The 26,181-nt window shown below is 44.8% G+C and overlaps 2 protein-coding genes across 9 annotated transcripts in view; one reads left to right on the forward strand and one right to left on the reverse strand.

Moving 5' to 3' along the window:
- Window positions 1–26,181, reverse strand: part of LOC117394667 (WAS/WASL-interacting protein family member 1-like) — a 29,894-nt gene that overhangs the window by 2,611 nt on the left and 1,102 nt on the right. For 2 of the 7 annotated variants that reach the window (XM_059005167.1, XM_059005165.1), the window contains exons 3-4: window positions 10,310–10,359; window positions 4,102–4,424 (exon numbers count right to left, since the gene is read on the reverse strand). In XM_059005167.1, coding sequence (XP_058861150.1) covers window positions 4,102–4,408 — 307 coding nt within the window. In that variant the 5' untranslated portion in view covers window positions 4,409–4,424; window positions 10,310–10,359. Of the gene's footprint in view, window positions 1–4,101; window positions 4,425–7,621; window positions 8,080–10,309; window positions 10,360–26,181 lie in introns of those variants that run through there. The other 5 variants (XM_033993104.3, XM_033993087.3, XM_033993113.3 and 2 more) reach the window with 5 other exon arrangements.
- LOC117394378 (coiled-coil domain-containing protein 9-like) lies at window positions 16,019–25,732 on the forward strand. Of its 2 annotated transcripts, none has more exons than XM_059005163.1 (12): window positions 16,019–16,176; window positions 16,705–16,765; window positions 17,737–17,841; window positions 18,165–18,317; window positions 18,459–18,818; window positions 20,189–20,272; window positions 20,781–20,957; window positions 21,613–21,794; window positions 22,315–22,370; window positions 22,489–22,615; window positions 23,025–23,121; window positions 23,492–25,732. In XM_059005163.1, the coding sequence occupies exons 2-12, from the start codon at window positions 16,763–16,765 to the stop codon at window positions 23,987–23,989; spliced, it is 1,842 nt and encodes a 613-aa protein (XP_058861146.1). In that variant the 5' UTR covers window positions 16,019–16,176; window positions 16,705–16,762; the 3' UTR covers window positions 23,990–25,732. The 2 variants fall into 2 exon arrangements, with proteins under 2 accessions (XP_058861146.1, XP_033848493.3); XM_033992602.3 differs by having other exon boundaries at window positions 22,507–22,615.

A 26,181-nucleotide genomic window follows, 5' to 3' on the forward strand; every position in this document is an offset into this window, starting at 1 on the left:
TATTAATATGGTCATTCCTTGCTACCATTACGTCGCTACAGATGTCTTAATCCTTGTCTCATATTGTATTCTAGTATTATTTGGACCTTCTGTAAAACTATACTGTATTTAAATATGAAGCTTGCATTGTAACCCTGTACTGCCCTGTGACACCTGTGTGAGTCGCCTGGGATAAATATAGAGCCTTTCATAGAAAAAGCATCTCAAAGCACCATCCAAGAAAAAACAAAGACAGTCAAAACAAATTATAAAACAAAATCGTTTGGTATGATGATGATGAGGATGATGATGATGATGATGATGATGATGATTATGAGGATGAGGATGCTGATGTTGTTATGAATGAAAACGTAATTTTCTTGTGTTCTAAAGCTGAAACGATCAAACACTTGTCTGGGCTTTGCCTGGGAGAGTGCGGTCTGCCTTTATTCTGTGAACGCCTTTGTTTTTTGTTGATGAGCGCTAGACCCTTTTCTGTGATTTGATAATAATTATTAAAACAATTAATTAAAAAGAAAGAAGTGTACACATTTTAAAATGTGTGAATGTTAACGCGCTTCTTTGTTTATTATTAATAATCGGTGATCACGTTCGGGCTCTGCCATTTCTTATTGTTATAAGGGATGACATCTCATTCAGTTTGGGGGAGAGGAACCACAAACCATGAACCAGTCCCTCCTCAGCTCTAACCACTAGAGCCGCACTGCTTCCCTCCCTCCCTCCCAGTCCCTCCTCAGCTCCACTAGAGCCACACTGCTTCCCTCCCAGTCCCTCCCAGTCCCTCCTCAGCTCCACTAGAGCCACACTGCTTCCCTCCCTCCCAGTCCCTCCTCAGCTCTAACCACTAGAGCCACTGCTTCCCTCCCTCCCTTCCAGTCCCTCTTCAGCTACACTAGAGCCACACTGCTTCCCTCCCAGTCCCTCCCCAGCTCCACTAGAGCCACACTGCTTCCCTCCCTCCCAGTCCCTCCTCAGCTCCACTAGAGCCACACTGCTTCCCTCCCTCCCTCCCAGTCCCTCCTCAACTCCACTAGAGCCACGCTGCTTCCCTCCCAGTCCCTCCTCAGCTCCACTAGAGCCACACTGCTTCCCTCTCAGTCCCTCCTCAGCTCCACTAGAGCCACACTGCTTCCCTCCCTCCCAGTCCCTCCTCCCCTCCCAGTCCCTCCTCAGCTCCACTAGAGCCACACTGCTTCCCTCCCAGTCCCTCCTCAGCTCAACTAGAGCCACACTGCTTCCCTCCCTCCCAGTCCCTCCTCCCCTCCCAGTCCCTCCTCAGCTCCACTAGAGTCACACTGCTTCCACCCCCCCTCCCTCCCAGTCCCTCCTAAGCTCCACTAGAGCCACACTGCTTCCCTCCCTCCCAGTCCCTCCTCCCCTCCCAGTCCCTCCTCAGCTCCACTAGAGCCACACTGCTTCCCTCCCAGTCCCTCCTCAGCTCCACTAGAGCCACACTGCTTCCCTCCCAGTCCCTCCTCAGCTCCACTAGAGCCACACTGCTTCCCTCCCTCCCAGTCCCTCCTCAGCTACACTAGAGCCACACTGCTTCCCTCCCAGTCCCTCCTCAGCTACACTAGAGCCACACTGCTTCCCTCCCTCCCAGTCCCTCCTCAGCTACACTAGAGCCACACTGCTTCCCTCGCAGTCCCTCCTCAGCTCCACTAGAGCCACACTGCTTCCCTCCCTCTCTCCCAGTCCCTCCTCAGCTCCACTAGAGCCACACTGCTTCCCTCCCAGTCCCTCCTCAGCTCCACTAGAGCCACACTGCTTCCCTCCCAGTCCCTCCTCAGCTCCACTAGAGCCACACTGCTTCCCTCCCTCCTCAGCTCCAACCCTCTCATGAAAAGTAGTGAGTATGGCTTGCGATAATAATGTCACACAGAGTCAGTGTTCTCTGCAGATCACTGCAATCTACCTCGGATTAGCTTGCAGTCTCTCCTGCTATCATTGCTTTCCTTGCCTGCGGCTCTCTCCACTGAACCGCGGTGGGCAGGTTCTGGCCTGTTGCCAGGGCAACCGCAGGCCTGTCCAGTAACAAGCGGGTGTTGCCCATTGGCTGGGTGCCCAGGAGGATTATGGGACAGGAGGGGGAAGGGAGGCTCACAGATGTCAACAGGAAGTGGCAAGAGATTCTCACGGAGCCAGGAGTTTGAGCAGGGTTAGAAACTCACACTAGCCCTGCTGCTGCTGCTGCTGCTGCACCCAGTCCTGGGGTTCAGAGCTCCCCTCAATGAAGTCTATTATTATTAATATTGAAATGATCAGGAGCCAGGAGTTTGAGCAGGGTTACAAACTCACACTAGCCCTGCTGCTGCTGCTGCTGCACCTAGTCCTGGGGTTCAGAGCTCCCCTCAATGAAGTCTATTATTATTAATATTGAAATGATCAGGAGCCAGGAGTTTGAGCAGGGTTAGAAACTCACACTAGCCCTGCTGCTGCTGCTGCTGCTGCTGCACCCAGTCCTGGGGTTCAGAGCTCCCCTCAATGAAGTCTATTATTATTAATATTGAAATGATCAGGAGCCAGGAGTTTGAGCAGGGTTAGAAACTCACACTAGCCCTGCTGCTGCTGCTGCTGCTGCTGCACCCAGTCCTGGGGTTCAGAACTCCCCTCAATGAAGTCTATTATTATTAATATTGAAATGATCAGGAGCCAGGAGTTTGAGCAGGGTTACAAACTCACACTAGCCCTGCTGCTGCTGCTGCTGCACCCAGTCCTGGGGTTCAGAGCTCCCCTCAATGAAGTCTATTATTATTAATATTGAAATGATCAGGAGCCAGGAGTTTGAGCAGGGTTACAAACTCACACTAGCCCTGCTGCTGCTGCACCCAGTCCTGGGGTTCAGAGCTCCCCTCAATGAAGTCTATTATTATTAATATTGAAATGATCAGGAGCCAGGAGTTTGAGCAGGGTTACAAACTCACACTAGCCCTGCTGCTGCTGCACCCAGTCCTGGGGTTCAGAGCTCCCCTCAATGAAGTCTATTATTATTAATATTGAAATGATCAGGAGCCAGGAGTTTGAGCAGGGTTACAAACTCACACTAGCCCTGCTGCTGCTGCACCCAGTCCTGGGGTTCAGAACTCCCCTCAATGAAGTCTATTATTATTAATATTGAAATGATCAGGAGCCAGGAGTTTGAGCAGGGTTAGAAACTCACACTAGCCCTGCTGCTGCTGCTGCTGCTGCACCCAGTCCTGGGGTTCAGAACTCCCCTCAATGAAGTCTATTATTAATATTGAAATGATCAGGAGCCAGGAGTTTGAGCAGGGTTACAGACTCACACTAGCCCTGCTGCTGCTGCTGCTGCACCCAGTCCTGGGGTTCAGAGCTCCCCTCAATGAAGTCTATTATTATTAATATTGAAATGATCAGGAGCCAGGAGTTTGAGCAGGGTTAGAAACTCACAGTAGCCCTGCTGCTGCTGCTGCACCCAGTCCTGGGGTTCAGAACTCCCCTCAATGAAGTCTATTATTAATATTGAAATGATCAGGAGCCAGGAGTTTGAGCAGGGTTAGAAACTCACACTAGCCCTGCTGCTGCTGCTGCTGCACCCAGTCCTGGGGTTCAGAGCTCCCCTCAATGAAGTCTATTGTTACTGAAACCTGCTCAAACTCCCGGCTTGGAGAGGAAGCTCGTTCTCTAGAACAAGCCTGGACATGCCCGAGACTCACCGATTTTTCAAAAAAAGCTATGAAAACCTCAATGTACAGTCATACTACAAACCCTTTGAAGAACAAAGCAGTACAGGCCTCACCACAAACCCACGAGCCACCTGCTCGCAGACAGATAACGGCTCCGAACCCCAGCGACCAATCAGAAACCCCGGTGTGTGCGCTGTGAACCAGACTGTCATTGGCTGTGTGGCTTCACCGCGTCAGCCTCGCTGCGACCCGATTGGATTCGGAACATTCTGAAAGACTGTGTGGCGTGTATATAGAGTGTCTCTTACTTAACACAGATATATACTGCAGACAAAAGTCTACCCGAAGCCATAACAGCAGTACAATAAGTAGTGTAATATTTCATGTTAGATTTCGAAATGTCACATTTTTCAATTAACAGTTTTTCGTTAAGTATATGGAAATATATGGTTCTTACCACTGTGGCGTTGCGTGCTGCAGACTGGCGTGGGGGTGCTGCGCTGGGCGAGGGTGAGGGGGGGCTGTGTGCCGGTCGTGTCGGGGCCGCTGTGCGTCTGCATGTACTGACGGCAGTACTGGTACCCCATCAATAAGGGGTGATTGTTTCTACGTCGAAGCGATTCGGTCCTGCAGGTGCCTGCGCTGCCCCCTCCCCCCCCTCCTCCTCCTCCTCCTCCTCCTCCTCCTCCTCCGCAGTTCACCGGGTTGCCCCCGGCAATGCCTCCGCGCCTCTCTGGCATTCCGTCCTTCAGTGCTCGGGCCATGGGGGGGCACCTGGTCCTGCGCAGAAGAGAAAGGGGTACAGTGTGTTAAATACGGAACACTGTGACAAGTCCGGCTGTACTTCTTCTCTGATCGTTATCACCAACCTTTACTTAGCCCAGCGTCGATATCCAGGGATAATAATTCAAGACTCCTATTGCATAGCTGTTTCACCCCTTCCAGGTTTTAACTACGAGTCTGATTCGCCCCGGCGTGTAACGGGAACAAGCTCAGCTGTGTGTCTGATTAAACTCAGAGTAAAACCAGGAATGGATCAAAGCGCTATGCAATGGGAGGCTTATTGCCATCTCAGAGAGGTATGGTAAAGCATAGGGAAGCATTGTAAAGCACAGAGAGGTCTGGTAAAGCATAGGGAAGCATTGTAAAGCACAGAGAGGTCTGGTAAAGCATAGGGAAGTATTGTAAAGCACAGAGAGGTCTGGTAAAGCATAGGGAAGCATTGTAAAGCACAGAGAGGTCTGGTAAAGCATAGGGAAGCATTGTAAAACACAGAGAGGTGTGGTAAAGCATAGGGAAGCATTGTAAAGCACAGAGAGGTCTGGTAAAGCATAGGGAAGCATTGTAAAGCACAGAGAGGTCTGGTAAAGCATAGGGAAGCATTGTAAAGCACAGAGAGGTCTGGTAAAGCATAGGGAAGCATTGTAAAGCACAGAGAGGTATGGTGAAGCATAGGGAAGCGTGACCAATTTACTGTGGTAAATTTGTATTTCAGTACACGATTCCTAACTCTGGACTGCTTATATTGCTGATTTTGTCAGGAGTAACTGTGCCACGTTCCTCTGTAAGGATGCGCCTGTTTCTTAGAAAAAGAAATGTTCCGATCGGCCTCAGGTGTGTCACAATGGCGAAAAAAAAAAAAAAAAAAGTTTACTCTAATAATAATAACAACAAAAAAAAAAAAAACTCCACTCAAATAATAAATGTTGTCGTGCAAGGGACTGGAGAGCGAGTTCCGTGCTGACGTAGTTTGATTGTTTAGGATTAGTGTCGGTGTGTTTGTTTTTTATCTCGTTTATTTGTATAGCGTTCTGCACGCACGATGAAATAAAGCGCGCTTCGGATTACCCCTCAACAAAATTGCAAGAGAGGACATCTGTACAAGTCCAACAGGTGAGCTTTAGACACAGAGAAACTGTCAAAAAACGTACCTTAATATTGATTTCATAAATTGTAGATTAATGGTCCATCATTTTCTTTTAAATATTTTACACTAATATTGAACGACTTTGACCGTAATTAAAACAAAGAAATGTCAATATTAAGGTAAATTTATCTGAAAACTACTGTTTTTTTTTGTTTGTTTTTACAGTGCATTTTGATATACAGCAGTGCTATAGGCATTAGTACTAATAAACCAAATTTGAAAACAAAATTCTAAAAAATATATTTATTATGTGTCCAAAACTACCTTTTTTTTCCCCCACGTTTTTTCAATATTTAATGCATGAAAGTGTTTTTTTTTTTAAATATAAAGTAATTTTTCTTCGTCAGCCAGCCACAGACGGTCCACCTCTGTCCTGACAAACAAAACAAACCAGACAAGACTGGCAGTCAGCCAATACCAATGCGAGGGCTTTCACAACGACCGCCAGGCGGCAGCAGCGAGCCCTCCTCGTTGGTTTGTTTGTAAACAGATCCCTGCAGAGTCACACACGCACGCACTCACACGCACACCCTCACACGCACGCAACAGAAGCCCAAACAGTAGGCACGCAAGCCGACCACTATTTCAAAATCCACCAACGAAAATAATAATAATAATAATCGCTAGCACATTACAGAAGCTTTTCTTTAGACTTTACGTCCCCCCCCCCTCCACGTACGTACGAGTCTTTCCATTTTGCAAGAGCAGCGGCTGAAGGCAATGGAAATTGTTACGTCTTGTCTTGTGTCTTAAAAAACATTACGAAATGCAAAACACGAATGCGCGTCTGATTTTTCGGAGTGATACTGCAACTGGACACGAAAAGCAATGCTGGTAGCCGCTAGCCAACCCGTGTGAATTCTGTGCTGACAAAACCGTGTCAGAACTTTTTTTCTTCTTTAGAAGTTATAGGGATTAAATAATTTATATATATATATTTTTTTCTTTTGAACAATTGTCAAGTGACAACGCCAATGTTGCCCTTACAATTGAAAATCCAGTAATCTATGTATTTGTCGTCTTGTAATACGTGCGGTATTGTTGCGTGTAACGTTTTTGCTCACTTTCTTAAATTGCCCTATAATGAAATGTACACAGCATGTGCATCGATGCTTTGCATAGTAATACAGCAAGATTGGGTCTGTCATAAAAAAAGATAAAACGTTAAACATGACCTCTAATAATAATAATAATAATAATAATAATATTGCACTCAATCGTAGAAAGTAATTGTGCTGTGTAAGCGATTGCGGTATCGTGTAACAATAACAAACTCCGTGCAATTCGTCGACAATCAAAATACTTTCTAGTCTCGACTCCGAACTTTCAATAGAATTCCAGGCGCGTTTAGTCGAAGAATCAGACTGGAAGTCGCTATCAGAACCGAACTGGACTCACAGCGTATAGCTCGGCTACACAACACTGACACAAAGAAACTGCACGGGGGGGGGGGTTGCAAAAGCAGACTTTTTCCACCACTGGTATTCGCTCCCCCCCCCTGCAGTAAAATGGGTTTAATGTAATAATAAATATATATATGCAGTAAATCACCCTCACGCAATGTCACGCGTGTCAAAAAATAAAAAAAATCGACGTGATGTCTTTATCGAAATCCTTGCGCAAAATAGGATTCCTTAAGGAATCTCGTATACCCCCCAACACTGAGAACCGAGCCGTGCTGTCGCCTTGTGAATGCAAACTTCTCACAAAACCAGACACGCCACTGCATAACAATAACGCTGCATATAACAACTATATAGATATACGACCATATTGCGTTATTGTAACGCGTTATTAAAAAAAAAACACACACATCAGAAAACAAAACCTACTTACAGCATAAAACCTGAACAGTTAAATCAATAATACATAAATAAACAACAACAAACAATCACAGCCCCCTAGTTAAGTCCCGTAATGTAAAGGGAGATTTTACATTTGAACCTTTTTATCCCGAAAAAGACATGCAAACTATCCAAACTACTATACCGTTACACGAACTTCACAGAAAAAAAAGCCCCATTTTGCAGAATGCTCTGTGTAGGCTTACCAAGGCTTACATGAAAGTTGTCGTGTAATTGCACGGAGATCGTTGCTGTTTTTCAGTTGTTTATATAGCTATAGATATAGATATACCCCAGTTCCTCAATCCTCAGTGGCTTGTGTGTTTTCTCTCGGTTTAAAGGACAGGGTTATAGCGACACACGTCTAGTCTCTCCGATCTCCAGACTGGTTTTGAGTCTCTATGCCGCTTGCTCACAGCTGCAGCAGGATTTCATTAGCCACGCCTTCTCGTCCCACTGACAAGCCTTGACATGTTTGCAGTCGGTAATACCGAACTGCTGCAGGAACATTCGTTATTACCGCACGGTGCTGTCTTGTGTTTGCGTATGTTTTTGCCCCCCTGCTCGCTTTCATTGACACGTTTCACCTTCCTTTCTTTCTTTCTTTCTTCCTTCCTTTTTTTTAATTTTTTTTTGCAGTCTGTGCGATGATATTTACGTGCTGCATTGCCTGACCTTCAATGCACACACACTGTTAAGTTCAGCAATCACGCTTGCGTTTGGAAACCAACGTGGACAGTTTCCAGCAACCGCGATGTGTTTGTTTGTCTAGGCGATATATCGACACGCTTACTGGTGTATTTGTTTGTGTATTTAGATAGCGCTGTATTGATCAGGAAATAGGAAATAGGCACATAGATTACGTCATTGTGTTTTTAAGGAGGCTGTGTGGTCCAGTGGTTAAAGAAACGGGCTTGTAACCAGGAGGTCCTCGGTTCAAATCCCACCTCAGCCACTGACTCATTGTGTGACCCTGAGCAAGTCACTTAACCTCCTTGTGCTCCATCTTTCGGGTGAGACGTAGTTGTAAGTGACTCTGCAGCTGATGCATAGTTCACACACCCTAGTCTCTGTAAGTCGCCTTGGATAAAGGCGTCTGCTAAATAAACTAATAATAAGGACCCACGCGGGGAGTTCTCACACCCAGTGCATCTGTGCATTGACAAAACTGGGCGTTTTAGTTTATTTAACTTGCAAAACAAGATGTATTCATTGAAGGGTTATTGTTATGTTGAATGGGATTACGACCCAAAATGTCTTTCTACTCTGCACAGCGTCCGTGGAATATACATTATTATTATTATTATTATTATTATTATTATTATTATTATTATTATTATTATTATTATTATTATTATTATTATCCCTATATATGATGCGTTTTTCCTTGTTCTTAAGTAATCTGACTAAATACCAACACAAATAAGCGTCACTATATTTATAGGGACTTAGCGACAATCACATTAGCGTCTAATTAATGCATGGGGTATGAATGGGAACAGAGCGTCTATGACTACAATGCCAGGGCCCCTGAAGTGAGGGGGAACCCCGAAGCAGCAACATGTCCGGGCTTGGAGCCCCTTTCCAAAGGAGAGAAGAGGACTGGGATTGTGGAGGAACCAAAGAAAAGTGTAGCCCTTGGGCGCAATGAGGCGCGTCCTTTAAAAATTAGCAAGCGTTTTACCTCTAAGATATATATATATATATATATATATATATATATATATATATATATATATATATATATATATATATATATATATATATATATATGTATATATATATATATGTATATATATAGATAGATATATATATATATATATATATATATATATATATATATATATATATATATATATATATATATATATATATATAGATATATATATACACATACAGTTTTCCCCTATCATCTCAGAAAAGAAAACAAATTAACTAGAGCCGTCCACATCTGTCGCTTTAACGCGGCGTCAGTGCTGTTTACCCTAAGTACACACGCACAGGAACAGCACAGGGTGCAAAATACCCGTATGTGACACAAGCGCGTCCACACAGAAACTGGCGTTGTTATTATTGTCTGCGTTTATCTTTCACTGGCGGCTGGAGTTTGTATCGTGAAGTGATTTGCTGCAGTTTACAACCAAACTAAAACATGTTTCAAAACTAAACCATGTTCTGCCAGCGATTCTAGAAATACCTGCAGGCGCTGTTTGGTCACCAGTGTTTTTACATTATCTAAAAATAAGACCATGACAACTTTAACGTTTAAACCTTCGTTTTAAAGCGTGCTTTGAGATATCAAATTTGTCATTTGAATCAGATGGCTTTGATTGGATAGTTGGTTTCTCATTGAAATGGCACCACAGTAAAATTATCTGAACTGTTTCATTATTCTTATTTAACCGACTCATTTAGACCTATATTATAAAATATTGTATATGTCCTTATAAAAGTAAACGCCTAAAGTGTAATAAAGCACAGTGACAGCATGGTGAAGCACAGAAAGGTGTGGTAAAGCATAGGGAAGCATTGTAAAGCACAGAGAGGTATGGTAAAGCATAGGGAAGCATTGTAAAGCACAGAGAGGTCTGGTAAAGCATAGGGAAGCATTGTAAAGCACAGAGAGGTCTGGTACAGCATAGGGAAGTATTGTAAAGCACAGAGAGGTGTGGTAAAGCATAGGGAAGCATTGTAAAGCACAGAGAGGTCTGGTAAAGCATAGGGAAGCATTGTAAAGCACAGAGAGGTCTGGTAAAGCATAGGGAAGCATTGTAAAGCACAGAGAGGTCTGGTAAAGCATAGGGAAGCATTGTGAAGCACAGAGAGGTCTGGTAAAGCATAGGGAAGCATTGTAAAGCACAGAGTTCGCCTGTCCGTCTGTGTGTCACACTCACAGTTTTGCAGATAGCTGTTTCGGTGGGCTCTATGGCTTCTCATTCTTGTGCTGTGAAGTCAATGCTCAAGGTTAGTCAAGCAGAAAGTGAACACAATGGAGCTGAGCTGGTGTTTAGATTGCAGCCATGACCTCACCAGTTATAAACTCACGCAGTCCGGCCATTGCTGCCTCTATTCAAAGAGGGGGTGAAGCATACATCACTGAGGACTTTCCTTAGCCCTGTATCCCTGAAAGAGTGGCTGCCATGGTAAGCAAACCAGCACAACATAAACAGCTTCAGAGTCTGGTCAAGGTCTAGTCTATGTACATATTTATATAGTACTGTGGTAGACCCTGATATTGATGCAATACAGTCCTCTGAAATGTCTTTATAATATACAGCACTAGACCCTGATATTGATGTGATCCAGCCCTCTGAAATGTCTTTATAATATATAGCACTAGACCCTGATATTGATGCGATCCAGCCCTCTGAAATGTCTTTATAATATACAGCACTAGACCCTGATATTGATGCGATCCAGCCCTCTGAAATGTCTTTATAATATATAGCACTAGACCCTGATATTGATGCATCAGGGAATGCTTAGTTATTTACCTGTGGCTAGGGTAAAGTGACCTAATCTCAAGGTAATGGGGACCTCTAGATTTGAAGCGAGTATTTTTATGCTGCGTTATTCTTATTTAAGCGTCGCGTGTCCAGTCTTTGCTTTGGTTTTGTTTTATTTTGTATTATTATTATTATTGTTTATAATATCACCATGCTGGTTTCCTCTTGTCTGGCTCTCTGTTGTGTACACAGAGCTGTCTGACTCACTTCACTTTGTTTGCATGCCCTCCTGGAGATTTAGCTGTGGGCTGCAGTTCTGGGTGGGGGTCAGTTCCTGGTTTTTAATTCTCAATTCCTTTTTAAAATCAGTTCTCAATTCTCAATTCCAATTCCAATTCTTATTCCCAAGTGATCAATTTCCATTCCTTTTACGACATACAGCTGTGGCCATATGTTTTGCATCACCCAGAATTTTAGGATTGATACTTCATTTTTATATATACATGTGCAAACATAATTTAGATATTTTGTTCAACATCCTGTAATCAAAGAAACTACAAAATGAAATCGCAAAAGTCTACCGGAAGCCATAATAGTAGTACCGTAGTATTTCATGTTAGATTTAAAAATGTCACATTTTTCAATTTTTGTCAGTTTTTCGTCAAGTATCTGGAAAACTACAAGGCGGTGGTGTGCAATTCAATATGTTAACGTGACATCATTCAGCAGATTTCATTCGACTTCATGAAGCAAAATGAGTTCATTCTACAGGGAGATGATAAACTTTTGGCACAGAGCTGTATACGCACTGCCTCTGCACCAGATAGCTCATTTTTTGTTTTTTTCTTTCTCTGTCTATCATTGATACACTATGCATTTTCACTGAAACACCCCTGCAGTCTGCCCCCCCCCTCTCTTTCTCTCCCATCTCTCTTTCTCTCTCTCTCCCCCTCTCTCTCTCTCTGGCTTGTTTTTCTTTCTCAAGTTTACTTCTGCCCAGAAACAGGGCCGGTGCTGCAGCAGAGGGCAGCGATGCCATTGGTGGATCCTGGCAGGTCACATCAGCAGCTCTGCCTGGTGATGAAGACCATGCAGAGCGAGAGGCTGTGGTTTGTTGAGTGCAGGAGGGTCCCTGTCACTCCCTATCAGTGCAGATCCGCTTGCACTAGTACAACCGCACTTTGTTTTTCTAAAGATCACTCAGTCAGACAGACGGACGGACAGACAAAAGTTCATCCTGTCATTTTGCAGTTTATCAACCAGCCCCTGTGCTGTGCTTTTACCAGGGGGATACCAAAGCAGTAAACTTTGAGAAGGGGGCTGGTTCATTATCTTCTCTGTGCTTTACTACACTTTGAGAAGGGGCTGGTTCATTATCTTCTCTGTGCTTTACTACACTTTGAGAAGGGGCTGGTTCATTATCTTCTCTGTGCTTCACTACACTTTGAGAAGGGGCTGGTTCATTATCTTCTCTGTGCTTTACTACACTTTGAGAAGGGGCTGGTTCATTATCTTCTCTGTGCTTTACTACACTTTGAGAAGGGGCTGGTTCATTATCTTCTCTGTGCTTTACTACACTTTGAGAAGGGGCTGGTTCATTATCTTCTCTGTGCTTCACTACACTTTGAGAAGGGGCTGGTTCATTATCTTCTCTGTGCTTCACTACACTTTGAGAAGGGGCTGGTTCATTATCTTCTCTGTGCTTTACCGTGCTTTGCCCTGCTTGTTGTGCTTTTGCTATGTGATACCACAGTAAGCCCATATAAGGCTGGTACTGCCTACAGTATAGATTGGAAGCATTAACCATATCCTGGAGGTTAGCTCAGTGACATCATTGCCTCTGTTTACACTGCATGTGAGGAAACAAACACTCACAGAGCTGTGTCCTCAGAGACACGCACACACTGAGACACACACGCACACACTGAGACACGCACACACTGAGACACACACGCACACACTGAGACACGCACACACTGAGACACACACGCACACACTGAGACACGCACACACTGAGACACACACGCACACACTGAGACACGCACACACTGAGACACACACGCACACTGAGACACACACACACGCACACACTGAGACACACACGCACACTGAGACACACACGCACACTGAGACACACACGCACACACTGAGACACACGCACACACTGAGACACACGCACACACTGAGACACACGCACACACTGAGACACACACGCACACTGAGACACACACGCACACACTGAGACACGCATGCACACTGAGACACACACGCACACACTGAGACACGCATGCACACTGAGACACACACGCACACACTGAGACACACACGCACACTGAGACACACACACGCACACACTGAGACACACACGCACACTGAGACACACACCCACACACTGAGACACACACGCACACTGAGACACACACACGCACACACTGAGACACACATACACACAGGAACACACACGCACAGGCACACAACACACATACACTCACAAACGCGCACACAGTCACACACACACATAATACATTGTGGCTAACTTGCATAAGGGCACCCACACACACACACACAAAGGATGGAGGAGATGTTTACAGTCGACATTGAAACACCTGCCATATTTCACACACACTTTTTTCCCGTTCAAATATGGCCAGCCCTTCACCATGGAGTCGCGCGGCTGACATCCCTGGCAGGTTGCCGAAGCTGCGGTTCTGTGACTCGGATTCAGGGGGGTTCAGTTGGAAGGTGCTTCCTTATCCCACTGCACAGATTCCTCACGCTGTGTGAGAGCAGACCTCCTGACTTTCTCAATGGACAATTTTGTAAAGAGATATTTCAGATTTCCACCTCCCCAAGAACAAGTAGGTGTCCAGGAATCCCGGTCCTGTAGGGTCTATTCCACTCCAGGTTTAACAGCTACAAAGAGATCATTAACAACTTCAGGGCCTGGATGGGTGGAGCTTTAATTAAACAATTTACAGGGTTGGAACAAAGACCAGGACTGGAAGAATCAATTTTGGCCATTGTGTAGCCATTGAGGCGGACTGGACTCGCAGAGCAATTTTCACACCAGTGTCTCGTCCATCTGGTTCAGTACAGTATCCTCACCTTATTGGCAGTGCTATGGCGGGTCTTTCTGTTTCATCAAGAGTTTTATCAAGAGTTGATGAAAGTAGGGTACCCCAAAACCATTGTGCAATGCGGTTCATTATGACATCACTTTAACTTGTGTTGATGATGATGTCATTGTGAGAGAAATTATTATTATTATTATTATTATTATTATTATTATTATTATTATTATTATTATTCATTGTCTCCTACTTTCTGTAGATAATAAACCGTCAGAGGTGTGTATCTTGTATTGTGTTTTATAACTGCGCTTATCTGTAATGTGATATTTTGTAATGAGATATCTTGTAACAGTGCATTATAATTCATGACAATATAGCTAATATAAATATGAAAATAGTAATAGGTTAATTCACACATGCCAGCGTTAGTGAGATAAGTTGCCTTATAGCAGCTGACTAGGAGTCAAAGGGTCAGCATATTCTATACAGATGAGGTCATTGAAACTTTAGAAAGCGATGAAGGTGAGACGAACACACTGTTACTCCGGTTTCGATAGTCTAGATCACAGAGGTAATGATACCAATATGATGTCATTATTGAAGGTCAGGCGTGAACTGCGTGTAGCGTTTACAGTTTTTTTTCTTCAAAAGATGTCAGTTTTCTAAAAATACCCGACGAGCAACACTATTGACTATTACGACATCGTTTCTATTGCACAGAGACGCACTGTCACTTACGCCCTACCAACGGCCGCTTGGGACAGCAGAGCTGCTCTCTGCGGGCGTTGTTCTCAAACCATTCGTTGCCCAGAGAACCAATTAAGAGAAGACTTTCGCGGCTTTATCACCGCCAACGTCAGCTGTGCAAAGCAAGCTGTGGTCTATTTTAAAATAGGAAAAAAAAAAACGTGTGTTATTTGCATAGTACAAGGACCAAACTACCACCGTGAGCGACCTAACTCACAAAATAAATACGAGACAAAAGAAAAAAATGTGACTAAGAACTAAGACCGGCAGCAGCCTTGCCCGTTCATATACCAGTACAAATTCTACAGCCAGTAACACCAGTGCTAAAGAAATATTTCTGTTTTTTTATGTACAAGCTGATCACAACATAATGAGCCCATACTTTGAATTATTTTATTATGAAGAAGAAGAAAGAAAGAAAGAAAGAAAGAAAGAAAGAAAGAAAGAAAGAAAGAAAGAATTGAATTGAATACATAAATGTAGCCTTGCTGTTCCCAATATTGACATGATTAATCGCCGAACCCAAGCACATGGCCGCTGGTGCAATGCTGCCACCGTGTGGAAGGACAACCACACTGTCTGGTATGAAGCTGTCGGGTGTAGTTGAGCAACCCGTGTCTGGTTTACGGGTCTCGTCGTTTCTCAGTGTAGCCTGCACTTATGGTAGTGGCTCATTATTTTACAGTTAGGCTGCTTGTATCGGAGGGGAAGATAGAAAGCAAAAATATGTGAAATATGTGTTATAGGGATATAGTAACAAACAGTATATATATGGACGCTGCTGCTGTACCCTTGAGCAAGGTACTTTACCTAGATTGCTCCAGTAAAAACCCAACTGCATAAATGGGTAAATTGTATGTAAAAATAATGTGATATATTGTAACAAGTCGCCCTGGATAAGGGCGTCTGCTAAGAAATAAATAATAATAATGTGGTAAACGTTATTTATTTATTAATCACTGTGTGTGTGTGTGTGTGTGTGTGTATATATATATATATATATATATATATATATATATATATATATATATATATATATATATATATATATATATATATATATATATATATATATAAACACACAGTAATCTAAATACATTGACTGTTTTTTTTTCATCCAACTGTTACCCCCGTTACTATACAAACCCTTTTCAGGTTTAATCTTCAGTTTATGATATCATCAATTATGTTTCCTATATCAGTGGTGTTGTATGATATTGCAAATATAACAGTTGATACTGTATTGTTTCTATCATTGAATTGTTGATATCATAATAAATAGAGGATTTCCTTTTAAAACGGTCCCGCAGGGCACACGTCACCCCTTTAAGAAAAAAGTCGCTGCAACTTTTGATACCAATGCGATCTCACAATATTGCAGGAAGTGAGTACAAGGGTTTGCTCGCAGGAAGTGGACGCGGAGGAGCTTGTGTGTTTCGCTGAAGACTGTTTGAGATTGCGATTTGGTCTGACGGAGTTAGCGACACATACACGCAGGTAAATGAAACATGCAGAGATATTCAATGATTGTGCCAGCGAGACTTTGTGGCGGCGTTACAATTCCTTAGTTAAAGACAGACACACACACGTGTTTGCATTCCTGTATTTGTGGGGACTTCTCATTGACTCTCACTATATTTTTTATTTACTATTTCTAACTTCAAGTCAGACGAAACTCCACACGGGGTGAAGGTCGACAACAAACTAAATATTTTGGCAGTTTTTTTGAAGGCATATGTAGTTCTTAAACGTGTTTTACAAAGTGGGTGACGTCCCCACAACGTCGTTTTTTTTCAGGAGTCACTGTTTGTGAGGACATTTAGTTCAATGTAATGTTGATAGTGATATCTGCCCTCCCACGCACACGCACCCGCTGTGCGTGGAAAGGAATGGACAGTTTGTATCCCGCTTTAGTCCGGTCATTTGATATTACCACAGAGATTGTGTAGCAACACGTGCTGTCGTACCGATATTTTATATTATATATATATATATAATTGTGTGTATCTGTTTTTACTTCTTCAGCGGGCTTGCATACTGCGGGAGAGGAAGTACCTGTTTCTTCAGGTTGTCTGTGTCTGCCATGGTAAGCAGTGGTGTAGCCAGGATTTTGTTTTGGGGGTAGAGGGAGGTTTTTTGATGATGGTAATATTACTGGGGTAGTGTGGAGTTAGCCCCGTGGGGGGTGGGTGGGGTAGGGTGGGGTGGGGTGGGGGGGTGGGGGGGGGGTATATTATGTGGATTTTGTTACCCCCCAACGCCACTGTTGATAAGTGTTGCTCTGTCTTTATCCAGGGTTGGGAATAAGACCCATTGCACAGCAGTTTCTCCCATTCCAGATTTTACTACCAGCTTTATTAATATTATTATTATTATTTGTTTCTTAGCTGACACCCTTATCCAGGGCGACTTACAATTGTTACAAGATATCACATTATTTTTACATACAATTACCCATTTATACAGTTGGGTTTTTTACTGGAGCAATCTAGGTAAAGTACCTTGCTCAAGGGTACAGCAGCAGTGTCCCCCACCTGGGATTGAACCCACGACCCTCTGGGCAAGAGTCCAGAGCTCTAACCACTACTCCACACTGCTGCCCCAGATTAGCCACAGTGTAGAGGCATCAAGCTCAGACGCGTCTTATTTATTAAACTCCTAGTAAAACCAGGAGTGGATCAAACTGCTGTGCAATGGGAGCCTTATTTCCAGCCCTGAAAAACTACTATGATCTGTCTGGTTATCAAATAGGAATTCCAAATAAAATCCTATTCTCATCCCTGTAGAGAGACCCACACACAGACCAGCCCCATTCACTGTGGTAGAGCAGGGATGGAAACCAGACTCCTATTGCACAGCAGCTTCACACATTCCAGATTTTAATACTAGATTGATTAGCCCCCAGTGTGTATAGGCAACAAGCTCAGGTGTGTCTTATTAAACTGATCAAACTGTTGTGCAACGGGAGTCTAATTTCCATCGCTGTGATCTGTCCCCCTGTCCCGTCCCGTCCCCCTCATTGGATCTTGTTTAATGCGTCTCTCTCCCTCCTCTCAGTCCACGGCCCAGGATTTGAAGATGAAGGAGGAGAAAGATGCGCAGCTGGACAAGAGAATCGAAGCACTCCGAAAGAAGAACGAGGTTCTGGTCAGGAGATACCAGGTACTGACCCTCAAGTAGTCGGACAAGGGGCTTCAAGAACTCTTAACCCATTAGCACCAAAGTACGCAAGTTCGAGGTAGAGGCCAGCTGGCCCTTTGTAGCAAAATGCCACCATTCTAGAAGTGTTCAATCTTGACAGGCACATTCACAATGTGTATTCCCAGCATCCTATTTCGAGGACAGTCCAGTTAGACATGCCCGAATCAGAGCAGTGAAATTTGCGGTCAACATTGCATTTTCATCGCAGTGTAGTTAGAGAAATTTAAAAATAAATGCTCCCAGTGTTTCCGATCCTGCTATGCCAGCTGTTGTCCCTCCTCCAGGAAATCGAGGAAGATAAGAAGCGGGCGGAGAAAGAGGGCATCGCCGTGACGACGGGACAGAAGCCACGCCCCTCGGAACCCGAGAACGTCAATCACAAGAGAACGGAGGAAGAGAACTTCGTCATTACTGTAGACCTGACCAGACCTGCCGGGGTAAGGCAGGAGAGAAGGAACTTTTTATCAATGTTATTATGGTGTCCCTCAATGGTTTAGAACTGTTTTCTCTCCCCGTGGTTATGCTATACATGCAATTGTTTTAATTATCTTTTCTCTATTATTTTTCCCCTTTGCCAGGAGAAGCGAGTGATCCACAATGACAAGAAGCCAGCGAGCGGGCGGGGGGGCGAGGAGGGGCCTCCCCCAGGGCGCAGCCCTCCCAGGAGAGGGGGGGTGTTCGGACGGCTTGGGAGGGGCGGCAGGGGCAGCCCCAGATCCGACTGGGGGGGAGGGGGAGAGCAGAGACACGACCGAGGAGAGAGTCACGCAGACAGAGAAGCTCTGCACCAGCGCCCAGACAGACAGCCAGCAGAGGGCGCTGTGAGGACGGACAGAACGCCCAGAGGGAGGCGGGGCCGGGAAGGAGGGGAAGGGACCGGTAACCCCGGCAACAGCGCCAGTAACCCTGGCACCCCGGCAACCGACAGGAGGGTCAAGGTACATGCGTCCTGTGCTTCACAGCAGGGCTGTCACTGTCTGTGAGATCCACTGCCATGCTTGACTGTTAGCCAGGCTGATCTCGCTGGGGTACAGTGGCGCTGGGCTGACAGCTGACCTTCACACCACCCTGCTTTTCTCATTTATTTTATTCTAAGCAAATGTAGGCTGATGCCTTTTGTAAAACCAACCTGGTTTTCATTCTCTCAGTGGTATTATACGGCTACTGGCTTTACCCTAGTTGATTTGAGGCACGCAGGCTCTATAGAGTGACATTTACCGTAATTTACCCTGGTTTGGCATCCCTCTCTGTGCTTTACAATGCTTCCCTATGCTTTACCATACCTCTCTGTGCTTTACAATGCTTGCCTATGCTTTACCATACCTCTCTGTGCTTTACAATGCTTCCCTATGCTTTACCAGACCTCTCTGTGCTTTACAATGCTTGCCTATGCTTTACCATACCTCTGTGCTTTACAATGCTTCCCTATGCTTTACCAGACCTCTCTGTGCTTTACAATGCTTGCCTATGCTTTACCAGACCTCTCTGTGCTTTACAATGCTTGCCTGTGCTTTACCATACCTCTCTGTGCTTTACAGTGCTTCCCTATGCTTTACCAGACCTCTCTGTGCTTTACAATGCTTCCCTATGCTTTACCAGACCTCTCTGTGCTTTACAATGCTTGCCTATGCTTTACCAGACCTCTCTGTGCTTTACAATGCTTGCCTGTGCTTTACCATACCTCTCTGTGCTTTACAGTGCTTGCCTATGCTTTACCAGACCTCTCTGTGCTTTACAATGCTTCCCTATGCTTTACCAGACCTCTCTGTACTTTACAATGCTTGCCTATGCTTTACCAGACCTCTCTGTGCTTTACAATGCTTGCCTGTGCTTTACCATACCTCTCTGTGCTTTATAATGCTTCCCTGTGCTTTACCAGACCTCTCTGTGCTTTACAATGCTTCCCTATGCTTTACCAGACCTCTCTGTGCTTTACAATGCTTCCCTATGCTTTACCAGACCTATCTGTGCTTTACAATGCTTCCCTATGCTTTACCACACCTCTCTGTGCTTTACAATGCTTGCCTATGCTTTACCAGACCTCTCTGTGCTTTACAATGCTTCCCTATGCTTTACCAGACCTCTCTGTGCTTTACAATGCTTCCCTATGCTTTCCCATACCTCTCTGTGCTTTGCAATGCTTGCCTATGCTTTACCAGACCTCTCTGTGCTTTACCATGCTTTCGCTGAACATTTATAAAGGTTAGTGTACCATGTTTTTTTTTTTTCTCGATACTTTACCATGCTTGCCTGTGCTTTTTCCTGTGCTTATTTCCATCCCTGTGGTTCTCTTGTTTCTCTTGCGCAGGAGTGGGAAGAGAAGCGGAGACTGAACATTGAGAAAATGAACGAGGAGATGGAGAAGATCGCAGAGTACGAGAGAGGCAACAGGGTAAGATCGCTGCTGGGGAGATACAGTGGGGGTGGCAATAAGACTCCCATTGCATAGCAGTTAGATCCATTCCTGGTTTTACTGTGAGTTTAATACGACACACCTGAGCTGGTTACCTGTTCAATAAGACACACAGCCGAACTTGTTATCTATACACCATGGCTAAGGCCCTTTGTAAATCGCGATTTCACGGGCTGCGTGGAAATCGTGAAATTTTAACCTGACAGAGGCGTTTGTTTGCGCGAATATCCCTCTTGAAAAAATTGGACAACTAAAAAGTAAGGTAAATTCCTGAGAAGTGTAGCAAATGGTGGAGCGATTCCTTCATCAGCCCAGCTGGGACGTGAATACTTACCTAAAGCTGGCGAGTATCACAAGCAGGAGATTATGGAATTGACTGCTGGTCAGTGGTTGTATTGTGGTTTGATGCATATCATTTTTTGAAATGTTTTATGATTTAAAGCTAGGTGCTGAAATACTTTTTTTTTTTTTTTTTTCACTCTTCCAGAGTGACGGGCAGGGAGAGAAGAATCCGGGCCGGAATTTCCTGGATGATCCTCGGCGTTCCGGGCCCGCTCCCGACGCAGATCGCAAGGAGAGGAGCCGACGGCACGTCCGAAACTGGGGGGGGGTCGACTTTGAGAGGGTCAAGACTGGGGGGCCCGAGAGGGACAAGGAGTGGCAGGTATTGGACTGACCGCGTCTCTCCCCAGACATCTCGGTGTGCAGCTCTGGCCAAAAGTTTTGCATCCCCCTGTAGAATGAACTCATTTTGCTTGATAAAGTCGAATGAAACCTGCTCAATAATGTTACGTTAACATTGAATTACACACCGCTTCGCTGAAAACTGACAAATATTGTAAAATGTGACATCTCTCTCTCTCTCCCTCTCTCTCTCCCTGTCTCTCTCTCCCCCTCTCTCTCCCCCTCTCCCCCCTCTCTCTCCCCCTCTCTCCCCCCTCTCTCTCTCTCCTCTCCCTCCCTGTCTCTCTCTCCTCTCCCTCCCTGTCTCTCTCTCTTTCTCCCTGTCTCTCTCTCTCTCCCCCTCTCTCTCCCTCTGTCTCTCTCCCCCTCTTTCTCTCTCCCCCTCTCTCATTCTCCCCCTCTCCCTCTCTCTCGTCTCTCTCCCCCCTCCCTCTCTCCCCCTCTCCCTCTCCCTCCCCCCTCTCTCTCTCCCCCCTCTCTCCCTCTGTCTCTCCCCCTCTCCCTCTCTCTTGTCTCTCTCCCCCCTCTCTCTCCCCCCTCTCTCTCCCCCCTCTCTCTCCCCCTCCCTCTCTCTCTCTGTCTGTTTGTCTCTCTCCCTGTCTCTCTCTCTCTCTTTCTCGTCTCTGTCTCTCTAGGGCCGGCGGTCAGGGGGTCCCAAGGGCCCCGTTGACGTGATGTCGATGACGGGTCGGGAACGCTCCGAGTACGAGCGCTGGAAGCAGGAGCGCGAGCAGATCGACCAGGACAGGCTGTCGCGGCACCGCAACGCCACGGGCCAGTGGAGGAGGGAGTGGGACGCGCAGAAGACCGAGAGCACGTAGGGACACGGGTGCAGCTGCCTGCCTGATCGGCCATTAGCAACACATTGAGAAGAAGCCCATTATACAGCTCTGGCCAAAAGTTTTGCATCACCTTTATAGAATGAACTCATTTTGCTTCATAAAGTCGAACGAAACCTGCTGAATGATGTCACGTTAGCATATTGAATGACACGCCGCTTTGTAGTTTTCCAGATACTTAACGAAAAACTGACAATTGAAAAATGTGACATTTTGAAATCTATCAAGAAATACAATGACATAGCTAACTATGAAGTTAGCTGTGTCATTGGGTGATCGTGCACTGATATCGAGATAGAAATGAGACTCCTGTTGCATGTCAGTTTCACCCATTCCAGGTTTTATTACGAGCTTGATCAGCCCCAGAGCATATACAGTAGGTAATAACAAGCTTGTTCTTATTAAACTCATAGTAAAACCAGGAATGGATCAAACTGCAATGCGATGGGAGTCTTTATTTCCATCCTTGTATTCATGTGTTTATTGTATTATATCCAGGTTTAAAGAGACGGCCGCTGCAATGCAGGAACAAGGAGAGACCGACTGCAGAAGAGGTGAGGAGGAGCGGGAAATAAGACTCCCGTTGCACAGCACTTGGCTCCATTCTTGATTTTCATATTATTATTATTATTATTATTATTATTATTATTATTATTATTAATTTCTTACCAGACGCCCTTATACAGGAAGAGGAGAACAAACGCCCACCCAAGCAGCCCACATTTGGAGAATTCCTGGGCCAGGGGAAGGGGAGAGAGGCTGGGAAGGGGAGAGGCAGGGGGAGAGACAGGAACTACAGGTACCAAACCAGCTCCTGACACAAGAGGTGGGAATCAGACTCCCATTGCACAGCAGTGTGATCCATTCCTAGTTTTACTATGAGTTTAATAAGACACACCTGAGCTTGTTCGCTAGACAGACTGTGGCTGATCAAGCTGGTAGTAAAACCTGGAATGGGTGACACTGCTGTGCAATAGGAGTCTTATTTCTGTCCCTGCATATTCTTTTCATTTTTTTAACTTTTTAAAATAATTGTTTTTTAGTTTTCCGAGACACTGCATGTTTAGAGTAGCATCATACAGCTGATTTTATACTTAAAGAAGAAAAAAAAAAATTTAAACAACCGCCCTTTATTTAACTCTCTTTTTTAATGAACAGTTTCTATATTTAGTTTCTGTATTTATTTTGTTCTGTTTCCTTGGTGACAGCATGCACGACAACCGCTGGGAGGAGGAGGTGAAGAAAAGAGAGGCTGAAGGGAAGAGAGAAGCGGGACCTCCCAGGAATAAAGCACAGCACAGCAAAGTACAGTACACTTCAGCACAGCACAGCACAGCACACTACAGCTCACTTCAGCACAGCACAGCTCTGCACAGTACAGGATAGCACACTACAGCTCAGTGTTTCACAGTTATGGGTGAAAAAGCTTGAACGGGTCTTGGTATGGGGTTAAAGCTGGTGTTTCGCTGGCAATCAAACATTTTTTTATAAGTGTCTTCAGATCTGACCAAACTCCAATATTAACATCCTCAATCTGTTTATATGGTGTTGGTTGTGGTTTCAACATTTTGAATGCTTTGTGGTGTGATTCGGAGTGCCAGAGCTTACACTCTCTGTGTGAGTGTATGTGTATCTGGGGTTCCAATGGGGATGTGATATATAATTTCTTCTACAGGATGAAGCTCAAGAGAAAGTCGGACAGGGAAAGGAGGAGGCGCCGTGCCAGGAGGCAGACGAGGACCAGTGGGAGGATGCGAGCGAGGAGGAGGAGGGAGAGTCCGAGGAAGAGGAGGAGAAAAAAACACAGCAGAAACGGAACAAGAAGCGACCGTCTCTCCCACCAACTTCCAAACCCCAAACCAGCCCCCCTCGCCTCACCACCCCCCGAACGAGGAGAGAAGGGGGGCGCAGGAGCGGGGGGCATCCCCCCAAACTACAGCTGCCCCCCAAGCAGACCACCCCGGAGTCCCCGTCCCAGTCTCCCAAACCCTGCAAGCCCCTGAGCCCCTTCTCCCTGGCGGAGGACTACTGTCCCGTCACAGACTGGGGGGAGGAGATGGAGCTGCAGTCACCCCGCAGCAGTTTAGGAGAGAGCCCCCTGGGGCAGCCCACCCCGGCCAACCCCAAACCCACATTCCCCAAAAGTGAACCTGGAGCTGGGCAAGAAGCCTGAGGGAGGGGCCAGAAGACGGAGCGAAGCTGACCCTGGAGAGCAGGAGAGGGGCAGGGTTGTTTGGAGTCAAAAGTCCCCCCGGAGTCCCCCCCACCAACTGAGCCAGAGCCCGCTGGATAGAACCAGGTGGAGTGTGTTAATGTGCCTTGGAGTTCTGGAAACAGGCGGTGTGTTTGCTAGCCTGCCGGAGAGCTCAGCTTGACCACTCCTTCCTCTCTGCCTCCCATCCTGCTTGCCTGCCTGCCTGCCTGCCTGGGCTGTATTAAGATCTTGCTGTCATTAACGCGGTTGGGCCTCTCTCACGGTCCTGGGTTTCTGGTTGCACACCGACCCATCTGACTTGCTCAGAATCGGATGCAGACCCCCCCCCCCGGGTTCTTAAATAATTCTGTAAACCTTTTTTTTAAAACTGCATGATTTGTTTCCTTTATTTTTATTTGTTTTTGTCTCTTGAATGTCAGTGATTTTTTTTACCTTTAACTTGCTTCAGCTAACTGTGTTGATGTTACCGTATGTGACCTATAATATTGTATAGTGATCTGTGTGATGCAAGCTGATCATTACTCAACAATGGAGAGGTCAAGGTGGCTTACCACAAGCGTGCTTACTGGTCGCTCTGACTTTTGAGTGTGCAAATCAGCTTGTATCTCGCACACACCACCCTGTACCGTATATTGGTAAATAAGACAAATAGTTTAGCTAATCTTAAAGTGACGTAATTTCCATCTGATTCAAAGACATTTCAGAGGGCTGGATCGCATCAATATCAGGGTCTAGTGCTGTATATTATAAAGACATTTCAGAGGGCTGGATCGCATCAATATCAGGGTCTAGTGCTATATATTATAAAGACATTTCAGAGGGCTGGATCGCATCAATATCAGGGTCTAGCGCTATATATTATAAAGACATTTCAGAGGGCTGGATTGCATCAATATCAGGGTCTAGTGAGATATATTATAAAGACATTTCAGAGGGGTGGATCTCATCAATATCAGGGTCTAGTGAGATATATTATAAAGACATTTCAGAGGGCTGGATCGCATCAATATCAGGGTCTAGTGCTATATATTATAAAGACATTTCAGAGGGCTGGATCGCATCAATATCAGGGTCTGCTTTGTATCTGTATAGATGAAAATGCAAACAAATGCTTATTTCTGTCATTTTAGTTTAACAATCTTGCAGGTGTCTGGTTGTGGGCAGAGCCTCATTCTGATTTTCTGGGGCTCATGTTAACAAAGTTATTTGGAAACAGCTCTACACCGGGCTGGTAGATTTATACCACACAGTCTGGTACCTGCAAAGCACTGTGTTGATAACCAGGGATGGAAATAAGACTCCTATTGCACAGCAGTGTGATCCATTCCAGGTTTTACTACCAGCTTGATCAGCCCCAGTGTGTCTAGCTAACAAGCGCAGGTGTGTCTTATTATTAAACTCCAACTGAAACCAGGAATGGATCACACTGCTACGCAACAGGAGTCTGATTCCCATCCCGGGAAATATCGTTTGAGGTGAAAAAGTACATTTATAATTGCCTGTAATCAATTGTCTGTACTGAGTACAGGATAATCATGAACAAATAATGTGAAATGAACTGGTGCCAAGACAAACATTATTTTTTTTATGTATTTCAGTCAAATTTTAATATACTGTACGTTTTTGAATGAGCTGAAATGATCCATGTTGTAACAGCATCAGCTATTAAATGAGTTAAATAAACACTTCTGTGCGTCAGAATCTGTTTTTTTTACATTTCAGACGTGTTTGATGATATTAGTTCCCTTCAGCAGAATTTTAAAGTGATTTTATATTAAAAACAATATATATACAAAGATGGTCGCAATATTTTCATCGGAAAACATTTAGAGCTGTGTATGTTTAATAAAAAAAAAACTAATGTTTAAAAAAATAACAAATAGATTATGAAGTGTGGTTCCTCCAACTTGTTAGTATATGAAGACTTTATCCAGTTTTCGGTGTTTTTCATTTGCAGGTTGAAGGGGAGGCTGTTTACAAGAAGAGAAAGAACGACAGACGAGGGGGTGGAGAGGACAGTATAATTGAGCGCATGGTCCTTACCTAGTCCAAGGCCTATGTCTGTATTTTTTCCTAGTCATGTTGAGTAAACTTGAAAACACCAACTCTAATATACATGTTAAATCTAGTAGTTTTTAGAAGAACAAAGT

Source organism: Acipenser ruthenus, chromosome 30, assembly GCF_902713425.1.
Source record: "Acipenser ruthenus chromosome 30, fAciRut3.2 maternal haplotype, whole genome shotgun sequence".
Lineage (NCBI taxonomy): Eukaryota > Metazoa > Chordata > Actinopteri > Acipenseriformes > Acipenseridae > Acipenser > Acipenser ruthenus.